The 17,198-nt window shown below is 43.5% G+C and overlaps 2 protein-coding genes across 2 annotated transcripts; both read right to left on the minus strand.

Moving 5' to 3' along the window:
- Positions 1 to 4,110: 4,110 nt before the first annotated feature.
- LOC120990646 (gastrula zinc finger protein XlCGF71.1-like) lies at positions 4,111 to 5,194 on the minus strand. The gene is made up of 3 exons (XM_040419562.1): positions 5,184 to 5,194; positions 4,902 to 5,110; positions 4,111 to 4,565 (listed from the first exon to the last, which is right to left on the minus strand). The coding sequence occupies exons 1-3, from the start codon at positions 5,192 to 5,194 to the stop codon at positions 4,111 to 4,113; spliced, it is 675 nt and encodes a 224-aa protein (XP_040275496.1).
- Positions 5,195 to 5,361: 167 nt separating this feature from the next.
- Positions 5,362 to 8,611, minus strand: LOC120991165 (gastrula zinc finger protein XlCGF49.1-like; the record flags this gene model as incomplete). The annotated part of the gene is made up of 3 exons (XM_040420077.1): positions 8,567 to 8,611; positions 8,334 to 8,454; positions 5,362 to 5,930 (listed from the first exon to the last, which is right to left on the minus strand). Coding segments are annotated over exons 2-3 (690 nt in total), but the record flags the coding sequence as incomplete, so codon positions are not given.
- Between the last annotated feature and the right edge of the window lie 8,587 nt (positions 8,612 to 17,198).

Below are 17,198 nucleotides of genomic sequence, written 5' to 3' on the forward strand. Positions count from 1 at the left end.
CCATGTTGCTACTCTTCAGAGAAAATTAAAAGAGGAGGGAAACTTACAATTGACCCCCTTAAATACTCTTTCTCATAATTGGATTCACCTGTGTATGTAGGTCAGGGGTCACTGAGCTTACCAAGCCAATTTGAGTTCTGATAATTAGTTCTAAAGGTTTTGGAATCAATAAAATGACAACAGTGCCCAAATTTATGCACCTGCCTAATTTAGTTTAAACAATTATAGCACACTTTCTGTAAATCCAATAAACTTCATTTCACTTCTCAAATATCACTGTGTGTGTCTCCTATATGATATATTTAACTGACATTTTTTTATCGTAACAACCAACGATTTATACAGGAAAATCATGACGATTAACAAGGTTGCCCAAACTTTCGCATCCCACTGTATACCAGAAGATGTATAATAAATAACTTATATAGCTGCTGATATATAATAATATACAGAAGATACCAAGCAGGCCAGAATGGTATAATATAAGGTAATAACATTAGTAATAACTAGACAGTACCTGGGATGGGTTGTGGGTGGGCACTGAGCCTAGTGGGCTGGCTGATTGAAAAAGCCACTAATCAACTTGAAAAGAAGTGGCTGGCAGTCGCAGACAGTGGCAAGTTGGCAACTGGCATTGGCAAGCAAGACAACAAGCCTGCTGGCTCTGGACTCAGTGGGGCTGCCTAGTGCCTACTGGCTGGGCTGGATTTATCTGATGGCTGGCTGAGTCGAGGGCCGGCTGAGCGTGGCTGCCTCTGGCTTTTTCTGGGCACTTCACAGTTCACTTGACTAAACTTAAGGTAAGGCAGGCACGTCTGTTCCCTTTAGTTCCTTCCCGCCACCTGCACAAACCAGAATTGACCGGCGAGAGATGTAGGCAGTGCTGGTGTGTGATGTCACAGGGGCAGCGCACGCTGTGTGAGTGTGTGCTCCGGTCCAGACAGGCCTGCCAATTGGTTGGGGAATCTGGGAATACGTAAAGTGACCAGCTAAGCGCCGTACACGCCGATAACCACAAAAAATGAGGACTTCTGGCCGGCCGTCCTGGCCTTGCGCCGGACAGAGGACCAGGAGTCTAAAAACCGGAATGTCCAGCGGAAAACCGGATGTCTGGCCACCCTATCTCTCAGGCAGACAGACGCTGCTGAGCAGCCATCTGTAACCTTCCTACTCTGATAGCAGAGCACCCTGGCTGACGATCCAGGGAATGTCACGTGATAGTGTGACATCAGGAGGTCTGTTTTCCTCAGAATATATATCAACTGTGCATAGGATACAGATAATCTGCTATACATACAGAACATGAGGTAACAATGCAAGTTGGCAATGAGCTATCTAATGCAACAAACATATAATGAATTACAGTATAATGACACATAATTAGTGCCCTTAGGCTGCGTTCACACGGGCGAGATTTCCGCGCGGGTGCAATGCGGTAGGTGAACGTATTGCACCCACACTGAATCCCGACCCATTTATTTCAATGGGGCTGTTCAGATGAGCGGTGATTTTCACGCATCACTTGTGCGTGTGTGAAAATCGCAGCATGCTCTATATTCTGCGTTTTTCACGCAACGCAGGCCCCATAGAAGTAAATGGGGTTGCGTGAAAATCGCAAGCATCCGCAAGCAAGTGCAGATGCGGTGCAATTTTCACGCACGGTTGCTAGGAGATGATCGGGATGGAGACCCGATCATTATTATTTTCCCTTATAACATGGTTATAAGGGAAAATAATAGCATTCTGAATACAGAATGCATAGTAAACTAGCGCTGGATGGGTTAAAAAAAAATTAAAAATAATTTAACTCACCTTAGTCCACTTGATCACGTAGCCCGGCATCTCCTTCTGTCTCCTTTGCTGAACAGGACCTGTGGTGAGCATTAATTACAGGTAAAGGACCTTTGGTGATGTCACTCCGGTCATCACATGATCCATCACATGATCTTTTACCATGGTGATGGATCATCTGAGGACAGTTATCATGCCCCCAATATCACTGTCTCCACACAGGAGGGTTAGTCTGTAGGAGCAATGAAGGTCACAGCGCTAGGAGAAAGTATAATATGAGCCAAGAAGACAATGTCTGTCAGTGACAAGAAGAGTTTATTTTATCTGTAAATACTGTTTGAATGAAGATGAAATATTAATATGTAAACATACGTTACAAAACTATTCCATGGAGCGTCATTACTTCTCCCCCATGTCACTCTGGACTCCCCCGCAGTGTGGGTGGAGGTGTGAATACAGTGATAGGAAGCAAGGTTCATGGGGACAATCCATCTTCACTGCTCTGGAAGTAAACAAGGCTCTTCTTCTCTTCCGAGAAATATAATGTCGTTGTTTGGCTGATCCAGGATAATTCCACCCAAAAAATAAATATTCTTATTGGCTTTTTTTGGAGATACATGGTGACATCAGATAATATGTTGCATTGTGACACTACATATAATGAGTGTCAATGGGTTCACAACATGACACGCTATATGTCATCATGACAGTCACATAAAATCCAACATTTGGATTCTTGGTTGCAGGTCATATGTGACTTTCCTATGATAGAACACAATGCAAGCCATGGTCAATTACGACTTCTGCAGTTTGGCTCTAAAATAGCTGCACGATAACAAGTTGCAGACAAATTGAGACTGTTCTTAGACTTGCAGTAATGTGACAGATGTTGCCATATAGCCCAAAACGTCTGTGAATAAGATGGGTTTAAAATTCTTTTTTTGCTTTTATTGCATTTCCCATATCTAAAAATCAATATACTGTATTTTTCGACCTATAAGACGCACCTGCCCATAAGACGCATCTAGGTTTTTGAGGCGGAAAATAAGAAAAAATATATATTTTGAACCAAAAGGTGTACTTTTGGTGGGTTTTGAACTAATGGTGGTCTGTGGAAGACACTGTTATGGGGATCTGTGGATGACGCACTGTTATGGGGGATCTGAGGATGATGCTGTTATGGGGATCTGTGGATACACACTGTTATGGGGATCTGTGGATACGCACTGTTATGGGGATCTGTGGATATGCACTGTTATGGGAATCTGTAGATGGCACCGTTATGGGAAATCTGTGGATGACACCGTTATGGGAAATCTGTGGATGACACCGTTATGGGAAATCTGTGGATGACACCGTTATGGGAAATCTGTGGATGACACCGTTATGGGAAATCTGTGGATGACACCGTTATGGGAAATCTGTGGATGACACCGTTATGGGAAATCTGTGGATGACACTGCTATGGTGGGGATCTGTGGATGGCACTGTTATGGGGGGGATCTGTGGATGGCACTGTTATGGGGGGGATCTGTGGATGACACATATATAGCATAAGATGCTATATATGTGTCATCCACAGATCCCCACATAACAGTGTCCCTGTGTAAATAGTGAATGACCCCCAATACAGGGGTTGGGGGCCAGCGACTGATATTGGAATGGCAGCGGGGCCCGGTGCAGTCACTGTATTCTATTACACGAGCCCGCTCACTGTAGTATTCATATCTAACGTGTAGGCATGGGCGCTTTGTTAAATTATAGCAATTCTTTGCAGCAGTAGAGAAATCCACTGTAGTACTCACTTGAAACTCCCGTGGCAGGCAGGCAGCATAACGTCACTCACTACGTCACGTGCCTGCTACGCCTGCTTCATTCAAAAAGTGGGAGGAGCAGGGGCGTGAAGTAGTGAGTGATGTTACGCTGCCGCCTGGCCTGCCTGCTACGGGAGTTTCAAGTAAGTACTACAGTGGATTTCTTTACAGCTGCAAAGAATTGCTATAGTTTAACAAAGTGCCCATGCCTACACGTTAGATCTGAAAACTACAGTGAGCGGGGCCCAGTGTAATAGAATACAGTGACTGCACTGGGCCCCGCTGACATTCCAATATCAGTTGCCGGCCCCCAGCCCCTCCTCCCTCCCCGATACATCGCGGCCGGCGATGTATCAGTGTTAAATGGCAGCATTCGCCCCATAAGACGCACTGCCATTTCCCCCCTTATAGGGTATAGTGCGTCTTATAGGGTGAAAAATACGGTACTTTTTCCTGATTTGTTGAATTTTAGTTCTTTATTACAAAGAATTTTCAATATAAAACTTTAAAATGGCTTCTCTACTTTGTGAATTCTCTGATGTCTAACAAGACACGATTTCTGTTTAAAACATTTCCCACATTCTAAACATGAATATGGCTTCTCTCCTGTGTGAATTCTCTCATGTCTAACAAGGTGTGAGTTTTTTGTAAAACATTTCCCACATTTTGAACATGAATACAGATTCTCTCCTGTGTGAAATCTCTTATGTATCACAAGATTTTCTTTATGTGGAAAACATTTCCCACATTCTGAACATGAATACGGTTTTTCTCCTCTATGACTTCTCTGATGAATGTTAAGTTTGTCTTTAGTAGTAAAACATTTCTCACAGTCTGAACATGAATAAGGCTTCTCTCCGGTGTGGATTCTCTTATGTTTAACAAGACTGGAATTATCTGTGAAACATTTCTCACATTCTGAACATGAATATGGCTTTGCACCTGTGTGAATTCTCTCATGTAGAACAAGATATGATCTCATTCTAAAACATTTCCCACATTCTAAACATACATATGGTTTCTCTCCTGTGTGAATTCTGTCATGTTCCACAAGATTTGATTTTTGTGTAAAACATTTCCCACATATTGAACATGAATATGGCTTCTCTCCTGTGTGATTTCTTTCATGTACAACAAGATGTGATCTCTTTCTAAAACATTTCCCACATTCAAAACATGAATATGGCTTCTCTCCTGTGTGAATTCTCTCATGTTTAACAAGATCTGATTTATATGTAAAACAGTTCTCACATTCTGAACATGAATATGGTTTCTCTCCTGTGTGACTTCTCCTATGTATAACAAGATTTGTTTTATTTACAAAACATTTCCCACATTCTGAACATGAATATGGCTTCTCTCCTGTGTGAATTCTCTTATGTCTAACAAGACTGGAGTTATCTATGAAACGTTTCCCACATTCTGAACATGAATATGGCTTCTCTCCTGTGTGATTTCTCTCATGTGTAACAAGATATGATCTCTTTGTAAAACATTTGCCACATTTTGTACATGAATATGGCTTCTCTCCTGTGTGAATTCTCTTATGTTTAACAAAATCTGATTTATATGTAAAACATTTCCCACATTCTGAACATGAATATGGCTTCTCTCCTGTGTGACTTCTCTCATGTGTAACAAGAGATGATTTCTGTCCAAAACATTTTCCACACTCTGAACATGAATATGGTTTCTCTCCTGTGTGAATTCTTTCATGTCTAATAAGACTGGATTTATCTGTAAAACATTTCCCACATTCTGAACATGAATATGGCTTCTCTTCTGTGTGAATTTTCTCATGTTTAACAAGAACTGATTTATATGTAAAACATTTCCCACATTCTAAACATGAATATAGTTTCTCTCCTGTGTGAATTCTATTATGTTTAACAAGAACTGATTTATATGTAAAACATTTCCCACATTCTGAACATGAATGTGGCTTCTCTCCTGTGTGAATTCTTTCATGTTTAACTAAATCTGATTTACTTGTAAAGCATTTCCCACATTCTAAACAGGAGTATGGGTGCTCTTCTGAGTAAATTCTTTTGTGTGTAGAAAGTCTTGATTGTTCTGTAGAATCTTTACTACCCTGAAACTTTTTATCCCCTTTCTGACCTGTATTTTTGGCAACAATCTGTAATTGGTCAAGAGAAGGATCCTCATCATTAGGGGGATTATATAATGGAAGTGTACTTTGAAGTCCTGGGTGTACATTAAGTGTAATGAGGTTTTCTCCCGAGGAGCGCTGCAGGACATCTTCAGCTTCTTCTTTATAATTTAGTGATAATATAGCTTTGTCCTTAATAATTTTACTGGAATTCTCTGTGAAAATAAAAATTGGAATTTGTGATTATTTTTCAAACTATAGAGGGGACAAACCTATAACATTCCTATTAGACTGTAATTGGATATATGGTATAAACGTATAAACCAGCTCTGCCTCTAATGCCACCAGATGTATCCTATAAGTCAGTGTCCGGCCTTTTAAACAGGTCTTGAGGCATGACTTGGATAATATTTAAGTCAGCATCATTAGAGCTCTTTTTAGTGTACCTGCTGCTGAAAAATTCACACTGCTCAGTACAAGATGAGAGATCCTCCTTCCTCCAGCAGCAGATTCAGTGTGTAATTACAGCTCCTAATTCCTTCTGCTGTTATTTTACTGCAGTCTGGACTAAGCTTGTGTGAGACAGCAGCAGCGGGGGAGGAGGTACACTGAAAGGAGCATGTCACTTAAGAAACAGATGGACGCTGGGAAGGCACAGAGTAAGAAACAAAAATGGAAAATCGTCATGACCTCAAAGGTTTAAGGCTCTGATCATCTGAGAATCTGATCATGAGCAACATCTACATTGAGCAAAATATTCTGTCACAAGGTAAAGCATACATCACAGGCTGAATTAATGGACAATGTGGTCTGTATAGCCTTATAGCCGCACAGTCACCAGATCTTGGGTTTATAGACATCTTCAGGATGCAGTGGAATAGACAGAGTGAGGTCATCAATCGGAACCTGTAATAAAGGCTTCCAGCACCTTGTTGGGTCCATTACACAAAGAATTAAAGGATGTTCTAAGGCTGTGGTGGCGAACCTCCGTCACACCAGCTGTGGTAAAACTACAAATCCCAAGATGCACACTTGCTTGGCTGTTCTCAGAGCTTCAGGGAAATGAATGGAGCATGCTGGGAGTTGTAGTTTCACCACATCGGAGTGCCTGAGGTTAGCCACAACTGTTCTAAGGGGAACGAGGGTCTTATCAAGAATTAAGACGGTGGAGCTAATGACGTGTCCTGTCACTGTGACCATCACTGAGACGTCTCGATCTGTACAATAATCACATGTGACATCGGAGCTTCCTGATAATCATGGAGCTGAGGACAGGAGTGCACCGAAAGGAAAGAAAAAAACATGACAACCAAACATCTTTACATTTTTAAACACTTAATGGGAACCTGTCACCAGTTTTATGGTGTCCTAACTAAGGGCAACATAAATAAGTGATTGATTCTCTTAGCACAATGCTGGGTCACTTTCTTTAATTGACCCTGTCAATCTGCCAACATCTTGTATTGAAAAGCTCCAGCTGATAATGATGAGTCATGAATATTCATGAGCTCCTGACTCTCCCCGCCCACCTGCTGCTGAATGACAGTTTGTTTCCATATGAACCAGCAGCAGGTGGGCAGGGGAGTGGCTATAGCTCTGAATTAAATATACGCTGGACTCAATGACATCACGCTGGACTCAAATCAGCTCATTAGCATGCGGCATCTTTGTGTGTATATTATGAGGTAACCATCTGTCACACCAGTAAGTGAATACATCTAAGGTACTTTTTAGTAGTTAATGATTGTATATAATTAGTTAGATTATAATCAAATATTCACATGACAGGTTCCCTTTAATGACTAGGCTGGTTGTCATTAAATTAAATTTTTTTTGTATTTCATTGTTACATTTCAAAACATAAAACTTTTATATTTTTGTCTGTGGCTGTACGAGGACTTGTGTTTTGTCAACAATCTCCTCCTGTCACCCAGAGCTTCACTACTCCTACCAGAAAAAGTAACATTTTTCCGTGACTTGTATTTTGTAACATGAGTTGTATTTCTCAATGGAATCAATTACTTGTAATTTATTGCAAAGAAAAAATGTGGGGATTGGGTCAGCACAACCTGTATGTGGTGCACATCACTATGGCGAAATACATATACAAACGAAAAATACAAATGTGATAGCACTCTACATCCAGCAATTTGCCTCCATGCTGGATGAGGCATTGGTGTACATTTTGGCCAAAGCGTAGTAAGCCACTCACCACGTCAAGGTCGCCTCTATTTGAGTGGTCCCTAACTCTAGTTCCTACCTGTTCATGGGCCATGACAGCCACACAAAATTTGTAATTTGTAATTTATTGTTTAGCTTTTATAATTTTTTGAAAGAACATAAAAAGCATCAGCAATTTTTTTTCTTGCTATTTTATTTGGCGTTCTGTCATAAACAGAGTTCAAGGAAACTGTCACGTTCTGTTTAAGGGGACAGGGCAACAAAGAGGGGAAATCATATGGTTGGCAGATGTCAGTTGGATAAGGGGAACCCTTCATGATGTGATGGGGACATCTCCAATCAAAGAGCAGCACAGCAGCCAGTGTTCAGATTCTCCTCCTGCCCTGAAGGCACCAAGGATAGAATCTGAAGTCACTCTCCCATTCACGATTCCATACCTGTGGTGACATCTCCTAGAATGTCCTCCTTCACCTCATTTTTACACGGGGGATCGCCCATCATCCTCTCTTCTTCATCCTCCACTTTAATAATAATCAGATCTTCCCTCTGATTTGTCATCTGTAACAATTCAGTACAATACAGCAGACAGGTGGGAAATCTAACAGATCCACACAATCTATGACTGCAGGACCCCCCTATATAGATGTGTATAGGGCTCAGCTCCATCTACCTGAGGATTCTCTGGGACCTTGTCCTCTGGACAGTCCTGGGAATACAAAGGACGGGGACATCTCTCTGGTGTATTTCTCCTCCTGGATCCATCTATGGAGACACAAGCACACAGTGACTGAATACAAGGCCTCCTGTAGATCTGTCTATAGATCAGACTCTTCTCTCAGCTCCTTCACTTCTAGGTTTAGTTATCAAGAGTAAATAATATTTTGCTCCTCACCACCTGTGCTGAGATGCCCACAATGGGCCCCTGCATCTGAAAGTGAGCAATGGAAGAATAAGCATTATCTAAAGAATCACATTACATCATGTGGACGGCCAAGTGCATGTGGGAGTCACTTATCTGGGGGACAGATAGCACTATGGGAAGAAGACAAGCTGGTGAGGGCAGTGTGGTGCTCTGGGCAATGTTCTTCTGGAATGCTTGTCTCTTGGCATCATAACCCTAATACAAAAGAGGGCTCCTATCTAATTTGGCACTCCGTATTCAACTACAACCAGTGCAACTCCAATATTAGAACATAATACAACACAGTGCTAAATAAGTATCAAATAATTATATAATCTTTATTCATTTACATAAATATTTAAAAACAGTAGGTGGCAACGGCAAACACCCACAAATACATAAAACACACCGTCAGTAAGTAATTATACATAGTCTGCTGGATTTAGTCTTAAAGGAAGTCTGTCACCACAATTTGCCCTTAAAGACCACTTACATAGCACTGTAGCATAACTATAGATCAGTCAAATGGTACCTTTACAAATGGAAAATGCAAATGTGATCGCACTCTACATCCAGCATTCTGCCCTGCCTCCATGCTGGATGAGACATTGGTGTACATTTTGGCCAAAGCATAATAAGCCACTCACCACGTCAAGGTCGCCTCATTTGAGTGGTCCCTAACACTAGTTCCTACCTGTTTATGGGCCATGACAGCCACACAAAGTCCAGGGAATGCAGGAGTTTTATTCATATGTAAATGAGGGCTCGCAAGTGCCCAGGGGCGGCGTTCGGGCTGTAAGTGCCCAGGCCGCTCTGCCTTCTTCTCACATAATCCCTCCCCAGCCTGTTGCTTGGCCCCTCCCCAGCCTGTAAGCCTCTTACGTCATCCAGTGTACTGGCCGATATCCCGCCAGCGCATGGGCACTGTGATGACCATTGTGGGCAGCAGCATCATCATTCCATGCAGTGCGCATGCGCGGGCGGAATATCGGCCAGTACACTGGATGACGTAAGAGGCTTACAGGGCGGGCCAAGCAACAGGCTGACAGGCTGGGGAGGGGTTATGTGAGAAGAAGGCAGAGCGGCCTGGGCACTTACAGCCAGAACGCCGCCCCTGGGCACTTGCGAGCCCTCATTTACATATGAATAAAACTCTGTTTTTGCCCCTGGTGAACATCCAAACAAAAAGACAAAGGTACCATTTGACTGATCTATAGTTATGCTACAGTGCTATGTAAGTGGTCTATAAGGGCAAATTGTGGTGACAGACTCCCTTTAAAGGTAACTAGACCCGTATCTATTATACATTATACCACATAGTAAAGTGCACAGTGCAAAATACATTAACCCCAAGGCAATGCAGGATCAGACAAACGGAAGTACCACAATTACCGTCTTGAATCACAACCAGCAAAGAAATAAGAAAGATTACCGACAAGTGATCAATTACCCCGACGCGCGTTTCGCATCTCGCTTTTTCACCGAAGAAGTGAGATGCAAAACGCGCGTCGGGGTAATTGATCACTTGTCGGTAATCTTTCTTATAGATACCTTTAAGACTAAATCCAGCAGAAGATGATGACTTGTCACCAGATTCCCAGATCTTAGTCTGATTGTCATCTGTGGGATGTGCTCCGATCCATGACGGCAGCACGGATCAACTTATAGGACTTACCTTAGAAACTGGTCTCCCAAAGGGGCATGGCCCGAGCATGCTGCTGTGAACATACACCTTCTAGAGCTCCCAGACCCTGGGCCCTCACTTTACCTATTTACAGTAGACTTTGCCTACTTACCTGCCCTAGGGAGGATGGCCTGACGGGGCTACAGTTTTGTAGCTCCAGAACCGAGAATTGCCCGCTTCCTCTTCAGCAACTCTGTGCCCAGCTGCAGAATCCAAGATGGCACTGACAGTAGTTACCTTGGTGGCTCCCTCATCTTCAGGCCTTAGCCCAATATCAGACGCTGCATGACCGTGCTACCCCCCCCCCCCCCCCCGTCCTCTCGCTCCTGCTTTATAAGATCCCCCAATGTAGCACATCCCCATCTTATTTCAGGCATGACCATTGACAGCAGAGGCCTCCATGCCACTCTTAGGCATGGTAAGTGTAATTGCACCAGCGACACATTCTGCTCCTCTACTGCAGGGGCCTACTGCCCCACCTAAACATAACATAGGACCTATACAGATGGCTACCCAAATCAGCAGATTGGCCCCCCAAGCTACAGATATGCCACTATCTCCCTGAGCACCGACCCACTGTCATGTTGGATTCTGGACAGGACTTTCCACCCACATCCAGCTATCTTTGACTCTCTCTCTCTCTCTCTGAAGCCTCAGAAGCTCCTTCATCTGCCTTATCTTCTCACAGTAGACATTGTAAACGTCCAAAGCTTAAATATATTTGGTCTCTTCTCAGTGACTTACCCACAAAGAAGAAGGACTTAGAATCTATGATACTATGGGTCGAATCCAAACAGGAACAGGCCACTGCATCCATCAAGGAAGACCTTCAAGGTTTTTCCAACCAATTGAACTCCTGTGTACAAGCCACCACTGCCCTAGACACCCGCCTCTCTAAAGATGATGAGACCCTTTCTCTACAACGTACCCTGAACAAACATCTATTTCAAATTGATGATTAGTAAAATAGGAGTTGTCAAAATAATATCAAACTGCATGGGATCTCTGAAACTGTTCCTACTAATGAGTTACACTCTGCAGTGACTACAATCTTTAATACTCTATCCAGACCAGCCGAAGAGGGAATTGACTTAGAGTTCATTGAGTTATTGGCCCTAGATGCCCTGATAATCCTACACCCAGAGATGCTTTTTGTAGAGTGCAATAGGCCTGGAGACAGGTGCTCAGATTCCTTTATTGCCAATTATTTCCCGATGCACCCTGGCAATGAGTCATCTTAAACCTCTACTACGGTCACTGAAGCTGGAGCAACATACCGATGGGGCCACCCATTCCATCTCATTATCCACAGAAATTGAACATTTTTCGCCCTTCACTCCCCAGACCAAGCTATGGATTTGGCACACTTCTTGGAACTCTCTAGCCTCTCCCTGCCAGACTGGCTGGACTTTCCTTCTCCTCTACCACAGGCTCTTCCACTCCCTCAACCAGATCACCACAAGAATCAAAGGAGACCTTCCTCTTCATCTACGGGAGGAACCCCCTTGGAATCTGTCATGGAGACCATGGGATGTGGTTGAAGCTGTTTTAGCAGGTGCCATAGTGTACTATTGCCTTGCCGGCCTACGGTTGTCATTAGAGTTAGTTTACCATTGGTCACCCATTCTGATTGAAAATTTCATGGTGTGTCAGTGATCACTGACATACTGTGTTCTGCCTAGTTTTATTAGATACTGATCGAATATTGAAAATGTTTTGTTTCTTTATTTTGATTTTTTTCTTACTCTATTTCTTCTGCTTTGTACCTGTGATTGGCTCAGGGGAAGGGTAGCACTCATAACTGCTTGACCTCTCCCCCAGTAGACAGTGACTCCTGGCTTGTTCACTCGTGGACATCTCAGGATTCATTTAGTGAAATTTTCCATGGTGTGTTTATTTTGTTCTTATCCTTTAACCTGGCTCATCCAGGGCAGGTAGAGTTCATAGGCCTGATTAGCTTAACTTTTGCTTGTTTACCCCCTACTCCTCTTCTACTCCTTCCGCCTGGTCTTACCTACCCCCCCCCTTTTTTTCTTGTCTTTTTCTCCTTCTCTTTCCAGGTTGTGACCATGTCTACCATATCCTGTCCATCCATTAACGGCAATGGGCTGAATACCAGAAAAGAGGTCCTCCATCCTCTGGCTCCTTTGGAGCAAAAAGGTACAGATTGCATTTATACAAGAGACACAGGGATCTATGCCCGTTTTTGACCCCCCTGATACCCTGTCTCTTATCATAGCTGTTTTTCTGAATCAAAATCTCATGGGGTTAGTATTCTTATGTAATGTCTGTGCCCGCCGCTGTCTTACTGTCCCAAGCAGGTGAGGACGTCGCTCTGCTTTCCCTGTGTGAACTGGGATCATAGCTCTGAACATTCCTTCAGCACTGAGTGAGTTAATGCTTTCCTCCTGTCCCTGTCCAGGTGCTGGTTAAGTTCCTGAACAGTCTCTCTATTTGGCTGGGCTGTGGTTCCACCTCCTCCCCTGAGCTTTGAGGTTTCTACTTGTAAGTACTCAGTGAAGATGATCTTGTCTGGATATCCGTGTACCAAACTATGCCTGTCTTCTGATTCTGCTCCTTACTGCCTGCCCTTAGGTTTAGCCCAAAGCCAACATCTTATTTCTAGAAGTGTCCCCTGTGAACTGACTGCCACTCACACTGATAGTAAAGGTAGATTTTCATTTGTTAAGGGAATATTAACAGGACAATTATACACCATAGCCAACATTTATCTTCCCAACTCTAATCCATTTTCGGCCATCAAGAGTGTTTTGACTAAACTAGAGGATTTTGCAGAAGGAACACTACTGGTCGGAGGGGATTTTAATTTTCCATCAACCTTTTAATCAATGTCTCTAGAGGAGCCTCACACCTGACCTTCTCTTACCTTCATCGTCTTAAATGTCTTCACTTTCACCATTTGGTAGATGTATGGTGCCCTTTTATTCCATGGTTAGAGATGTTAATTCTCACATAGACTATTTTTTCGTTCGGCCCTCTGCGGTTCCCCTTCTCTCCTTCTCACATATAGACTCAATTAACTTTTCAGACCATGCAATGCTCCATGTCTCAATTAAGTCCTCCCTCTCCTCACCAACATCATGGCGATTGAATGAGTCTCTTCTACAGGACCTAGTGGTTTCCCAAGATGTCCACTTGGCTCTTGGTCACTATTTTGATGAAAACCCTGTGGAGAATACTACGCCCCTCACTGTGTGGGCCGCTCATAAATGTGTGGTTAGGGGGATGTTCGTGGAGGATGGAGCAAGACTACAGAAAGAGCATGCTGCAGACATTTCTCATTTTCTGAGTGAGATTGCCTCGCTTAAACACTCACATAAGCGCTCACATGCTCTCGCCACTCAGAATGCTCTTTTGATAGCTCATAAAAACTTAAAGGGAACCTGTCACCTGGATTTTGTGTATAGAGCTGAGGACATGGGTTGCTAGATGGCCGCTAGCACATCCGCAATACCCAGTCCCCATAGCTCTGTGTGCTTTTATTGTGTAAAAAAAACTATTTGATACATATGCAAAATAACCTGAGATAAGTCCTGTCCCTGACTCATCTCAGATTGCTTGTTTAAATAGGGCGCTAGTGGAGTCATGTGACGTGGCCAGCATCACATGATTCCTGGGTTCCAATACAGCCAAGCGCCGAGTGATCAGCTCAGCGCTCAGCCCCAGAGTGGTTACCACGGGGACGGGCGACGCCGGGCGCGCTGATGACGTGAGTGGGCCTCGGCCATCCCCACCTCCTGGAACCACGCTCAGAGCGCATCATGACCGTACCCCCTCTTCCACGCGGGGCCACCGGAACCAAGGCCCCAGGCGACAGCTTCTCAGGATGTTCCAAATGAAATTTTTTCACAAGTCTGGCGGCATGAATATCCTTAGCTGGCACCCAAGACCTCTCCTCCGGTCCATAGCCTTTCCAGTGTACCAGATACTGTAAGGAGTTATGGACTCTCCTAACATCCAAGATCTTGGAAACCACAAATTCCTCAGAATTATAAACCAGTACTGGCGGCGGAGCGGGCTGTGAAGGAACAACAGGAGTAACATGTCTTTTCAGCAGAGATTTGTGGAAGAAGTCACGGATGTGGAAGGATTCAGGTAACTTCAATCTAAAAGATACTGGAATAATTATCTCCGTAATCTCATATGGCCCTATAAAACGAGGTGCAAACTTTTTGGAGGCCACCTTAAGAGGCACATTCTTAGAAGAACCTGAGCCCAAACTGTGCACAGTTCTGACGAGACCTTATCCGCCTCAGGGATAGACGAAGAGACAGATGACCCAGATTGAAAACGAGGATGGAAACCATAATTGCAAAAGAATGGAGAGACACCAGCAGAGGAATTAACATGGTTGTTTATCGCAAATTCTGCCAAAGGAAGGTATTTAACCCACAATTGTTGATCACCAGAGACATATGACCTGAGAAACTGTTCCACAGACTGATTAAGTCGTTCCGTCTGCCCGTTACTCTCAGGATGATAGGCAGACGAGAAGGACAATGAGTTTTGGCACCTCTGACAGAAGGCTCTCCAAAACCTAGACACAAACTGGACACCACTATCAGACACATTGTTCTCGGGGACACCGTGCAAACATACAATTCGTTCCACAAATACAGAGGCCAGAGTCTTAGCATTCAGAAGTTTAGCAAGGGGAACAAAATGTACCATCTTACTGAACCTGTTGACCACTACCCAAACCACAGTTTTATCCTCAGCAGGTGGCAGATCAGTGATGAAGTCTATAGAAATATGGGACCAGGGTCTACTGGGAATGGGTAGGGTTCGCAGTTCACCAGCAGGATGGGTTCTAGGGGTTTTGGACTTGGCACACACCTCACAGGCGAAACCATAGGACTTTACATCCTTGAATAGGGTGGGTCACCAATAAGACCTGGATACCAGCTCTTTAGTACTCTTGATACCAGGATGTCCACACAAAACAGAGTCATGACACTCACCCAACAGCCGGAGACAGAATTGTTCAGGAACAAACAACTTATCTGTTGGTGTGGGTGTCGGGGCCAGATGTTGTTCTGCCTTAATAAGAGCCGTAAGATATTGGGACACGGCTGCTAAAAAGACATTAGCTGGCAAAATGGTTTCAGGCGGTGCGTCTGTAGGCTGGAGAAATTAAAGCGTGTAAAAAACAATGCCCATCTGGCTTGACGGGGATTCAACCTCTTAGCAGACTCAAGAAAGATCAGATTTTTGTGTTCAGTAACAACAGTAACACAAATGTTTGGCCCCCTCAAGAAAATGTCTCCACTCCTCAAATGCCCATTTAATGGCCAGCAATTCATGATTCCCCATGCCATAATTTCTCTCGGTTGGAGAAAATTTTGTAGAAAAGAAGGCACAAGGCCTTAAATTAGTAAGACTAGCAGGACCTTGAGAGAGGACCGCCCCCACTTCGTCCTCAGAGGCATCCACCTCCACAATGAAAGGTCTCTCTTGATCCGGCTGAATCAAAACTGGAGCGCAACTGAAAGCTTTCTTAAGTGTCTCGAATGATTCAGTAGCCTCAACAGACCAGTTCTCCAGGTCCGCCCCTTTTTTTGGTGAGGTCGGTCAAGGGCCTAGCAATTACCGAAAAATTATTTATAAATCTATGGTAATAATTAGCAAATCCTAAAAAACTTAAGGCCTTTAAGGATGATGGTCTTACCTAGTCCATAATTGCTAATACCTTGCTAGGATCCATTTTAAAAGCGTAAGGAGTGAGGAAATACCAGAGATACAAAATTTCTTGTACCCCAAAAACACATTTCTCCTGTTTAGCCACCAATTGATTCTTCCTCAAAACCTCCAACACTTGTTCTACATGAGACACATGACTCTCAAAATCAGGGAAAAAAAATTAAAACATCATCAAGGTTGACAATTACAAATTTACCCAAGAATTCTCTAGAAATATCATTCATAAAGTTTTGAAACACAGCTGGCGCATTGCTGAGTCTAAAAGGCATTACAAGAGATTCAAAGTGTCCAGCTGGAGTATTGAAAGCTGTCTTCCACTCATCTCCCTCCTTAATTCGAATTAAGTTATATGCCCCCTTCAAATCAATTTTAGAGAACCAGGAAGCCCCCATTATCTGATTAAACAAATCAAGAATCAACGGAAGGGAGTATTGATTCTTGATCGTAATCTTATTTAACTCCCGGTAGTCGATGCAAGGTCTGAGGCTTCCATCTTTCTTTTTAACAAAGAAAAATCCTGCCCCTGTAGGAGATATGGAAGGCCTAATATGTCCCTTACCGAGACTCTCTTCAACATAATCCTCCATGGCCTTGCTCTCAGGTCTAGAAAGATTATAGATACGTCCCTTGGGAAACCTGGCCCCCTCTACCAATTCAATGGCGCAATCATAAGATCTATGGGGCGGTAGCAACTCGGGGTTCGAGGAGGAGAATACATCCATATATTCCTTTAAGAGTAAAGGCAATGTATTGGATTCTGCTGAGACCCCTGCTTGCACTACAGACAAGCACGAGTCGCATTCAACCCTCAATTTTACCAATTCCCCTTTGGTCCAGTCGATAATGGGGTTATGTAACTGGAGCCAAGGCATTCCAGTACTACCTCTACTGGTAAGTTTTCTAGAACCAACAGGGAGCATATTTCAGAGTGACCCCCCCCCCCCAGTCAAGGATATCTCCAGGGTAGAATACTTCACAGTACCACCCACCAGGGGG

This window comes from Bufo bufo, chromosome 2 (assembly GCF_905171765.1).
Source record: "Bufo bufo chromosome 2, aBufBuf1.1, whole genome shotgun sequence".
Lineage (NCBI taxonomy): Eukaryota > Metazoa > Chordata > Amphibia > Anura > Bufonidae > Bufo > Bufo bufo.

Coding starts and splice junctions, on each gene's coding strand:
- LOC120990646 (XM_040419562.1), bottom strand. Junction 4,566..4,901: donor TAAAACAAATCTTGTTATAC/ATAGGAGAAGTC, acceptor ATCTTGTTCTAC/ATGAGAGAATTCACACAGGT.